The following is a 3311-nucleotide window of genomic DNA, read 5'->3' as shown; positions in this document are numbered from 1 at the left end:
AGTTTCTCCATGTTGGCCAGGCTGGTCTTGAACTCCTGACCTCAGGTGATCCGCCCACCTCGGCCTCCCAAAATGCTGGGATTGCAGGCTTGAACCACTGTGCCTGGCCCTCTTGCTCTCTTTTTTTCCTAGTCATCACATCTCTTTTTTTTTTTTTTTGAGACAGAGTCTCGCTCTGTTGCCCAGGCTGGAGTGCAGTGGCGCAATCTTGGCTCACTGCAAGCTCCGCCTCCCAGGTTCACGCCATTCTCCTGCCTCAGCCTCCCGAGTAGCTGGGACTACAGGTGCCCGCCACCACGCCCGGCTAATTTTTTGTATTTTTAGTAGAGACGGGGTTTCACCGTGTTAGCCAGGATGGTCTCGATCTCCTGACCTCGTGATCCACCTGCCTCGGCCTCCCAAAGTGCTGGGATTACAGGCATGAGCCACCGCGCCCGGCCCACATCTCTTTACTCTCCTTCAGTCTGGAACTCTTCCTGAGTCTGTCTTTATCATTCATGGTTTTGACACTTTGGAAGATTACAGACTGGTTGTTTCGTCTCTATTTGGGTTTGTTTCCCTGCGATTACATTCTAGTTACACGTTTTTGGCAGGAATATTCCAGAAGAAATGCAGACCTCCCACCCCCACTCACACACACCTTTTTCTAAGCCACCTTTGTGTTGAAGTACAGTATATACACCAATAAAATGAGCACAAGCCCTTGGCATCCAGCTTGAGGGAGTTTTGGGAGGGAACGCTCTGTATATCCAGCACCCGGGAGCCCCCCCATGTCCCTTCCCACCACCAGTACCCCCTCAAGGTAACCATTATTCTGACTACTTCTTTTTTTTTTCTCTCTCTCTCTTTTGAGGCAGAGTCTCGCTCTGTTGCCCAGGCTGGAGGGCAGTGGCGTGATGTCGGCTCACTGCAAGCTCTGCCTCCCGGGTTCACGCCATTCTCCTGCCTTAGCCTCCCGAGTAGCTGGGACTGCAGGTGCCCGCCACCATGCCTGGCTAATTTTTTTTTTTTTTTTTTGTATTTTTAGTAGAGACAGGGTTTCACCATGTTAGCCAGGGTGGTCTCGATCTCCTGACCTCGTGATTGTCCATCTCGGTATCCCAAAGTGCTGGGATTATAGACATGAGCCACCGCGCCCGGCCCATTATTCCAACTTCTGAGTGTGGAGTTGTGTTGCCTCTTCTTGGGTTTGTTACAAATAGAATCACATGGTGTGCACTTTCTCACCTGGCTTCTTTCTCTTGACCGTGTGTTTGTGACATTCATCCGTGTCCAGTGAGGGAAGGGGGCTTTGGAGAGGCCAGTTCCACAGACACATTGGCTTTGTAAACGTTCCTGGAGCTGGACATCTATAATATGTGCCCTTTTCTGTATGTGTGCTGTGCATACGTATTTACATTCATAAACCTATGCTAACCTGTGCTAACCAGTGCAAGTCACAAGAATCGACTATACTTTATACTTCCCCCCTTTTGCACATAGATAGCAGTAAGCCGCACACAGCATTCTTCACCTCCTATTTTTCACTCATTGTGGTAGAAGTCTTTCCATATCACTGTAGACCTTCGTTCATTTCCCTAAGTCCTTTTAAATTCTACTTGCATTGTTTCACAAAATACGCAACGTAAGCAGACACTGGTTAAGTATCATAGCGATAGGGCAAACCTCAGATATAATAAACTCAAACCAGAATTCACTGATCTGTTCACATATTTCAAGGCCTGCCCAGTGTCAAAGATGGATTCTTTTTTTTTTTTTTTGAGATGGAGTCTTGCTGTGTTGCTCAGGCTGATCTCAAACTCCTGGGCTCAAGTGATCCTCCCGCCTCGCCCTCCCAGAGTGCTGGGATTACAGGTGCGAGCTATCATGCCCAGCCCACAAGTGGATTTTAAGCTGAGGGGTGGTGATATAGTTTGCCTTAAGCTTTTGAAGTTATATTTTTAAGAGGCCCATTAAGACCACACATCAGGGTCCAGAGCCACACGTGACCTCTGTCCTTGTGTCCCCAGCCATGCTGCGGATGGTCTCAGCAGTTCTGCAGTTCGGCAACATCGCCTTGAAGAGAGAACGGAACACGGATCAAGCCACCATGCCTGACAACACAGGTACTGCCCCCGGCCTGCCTGCTCCAGACCCCCAGCCCCCGCCCAGGCGGTGCCCAGCCCTCTTGCGCCCTTGTCTCACATAGAAAGCATCCCCCTTCCAGCCACACCTGTCTCCATCCCAGGAGCCCTCTGATTTCCTTCTTCTTTTTTTTTTTTTTTGAGATGGAGTCTTGCTGTGTCGCCCAGGCTGGAGTGCAGTGGCGCTATCTTGGCTCACTGCAAGCTCCGCCTCCCGGGTTCACGCCATTCTCCTGCCTCAGCCTCCCGAGTAGCTGGGACTACAGGTGCCCAACACCACGCCCTGCTAACTTTTTGTATTTTTAGTAGAGATGGGGTTTCAACCTGTTAGCCAGGATGGTCTCGATCTCCTGACCTCGTGATCCGCCCACCTTGGCCTCCCAACGTGCTGGGATTACAGGCGTGAGCCACCCCACCCGGCCGATTTCCTGCTTTTTGCTGAGTCTTTGCCAAAATAACATCTACCACTCTTTTCCTGATTCTAAAAGTGTGAAAGTGAACCACACCAGCACGACAGAGGGAAACAGCAGGAGCCCATCCTCCCAGACCCTCTTTCCCCACAGGGAGCCACCATTAGCATTTGGCATAGCTTCTCCAGCCTCTGCGCTCTGCAGAGACACACTTCTTTTTGCCTTTCAAGAACAGAATCATAGTCAATATCCCCTACTGTAAACCAAAATAGAAATAGCTATGTTTCTTTATTATTATAAAATAATACAAGCTGGAAGGGGAAAAATCGGCATGACAGAAAAGTAGAAAGGAAGAGAGGAAATTACCCATAATCACCTGTAATCCCAGCACTTTGGGAGGCCAAGGCGGGTGGATCACCTGAGTCCATGAGTTCGAGACCAGCCTGGCCAACATGGCAGAACTCCTTCTCTACTAAAAATACAAAAATTGGGCCGGGCGCGGTGGCTCAAGCCTGTAATCCCAGCACTTTGGGAGGCCGAGACGGGTGGATCACGAGGTCAGGAGATCGAGACCATCCTGGCTAACACGGTGAAACTCCGTCTCTGCTAAAAAATACAAAAAACTAGCCGGGCGTGGTGGCGGGCACCTGTAGTCCCAGCTACTCGGGAGGCTGAGGCAGGAGAATGGCGTGAACCCGGGAGGCGGAGCTTGCAGTGAGCCGAGATCAGGCCACTGCACTCCAGCCAGGGCGACAGAGCGAGACTCCGTCTCAAAAAA

The 3311-nt window shown here is 50.6% G+C and overlaps 1 protein-coding gene across 1 annotated transcript in view; it reads left to right on the top strand.

Moving 5' to 3' along the window:
* The window catches only part of MYH14 (myosin heavy chain 14), a 103078-nt gene that overhangs the window by 34858 nt on the left and 64909 nt on the right, over window positions 1-3311 (top strand). Inside the window, exon 11 of the mRNA XM_026448385.1 lies at window positions 2010-2105. Coding sequence (XP_026304170.1) covers window positions 2010-2105 — 96 coding nt within the window. The remainder of the gene's footprint in view (window positions 1-2009; window positions 2106-3311) is intronic.

The sequence above is a fragment of the Piliocolobus tephrosceles genome, chromosome 21 (assembly GCF_002776525.5).
Source record: "Piliocolobus tephrosceles isolate RC106 chromosome 21, ASM277652v3, whole genome shotgun sequence".
In the NCBI taxonomy this organism is placed as follows: domain Eukaryota; kingdom Metazoa; phylum Chordata; class Mammalia; order Primates; family Cercopithecidae; genus Piliocolobus; species Piliocolobus tephrosceles.
The sequence above is the reverse complement of the archived record's forward strand: the minus strand, read 5'-3'. Positions and strand labels throughout refer to the sequence as shown.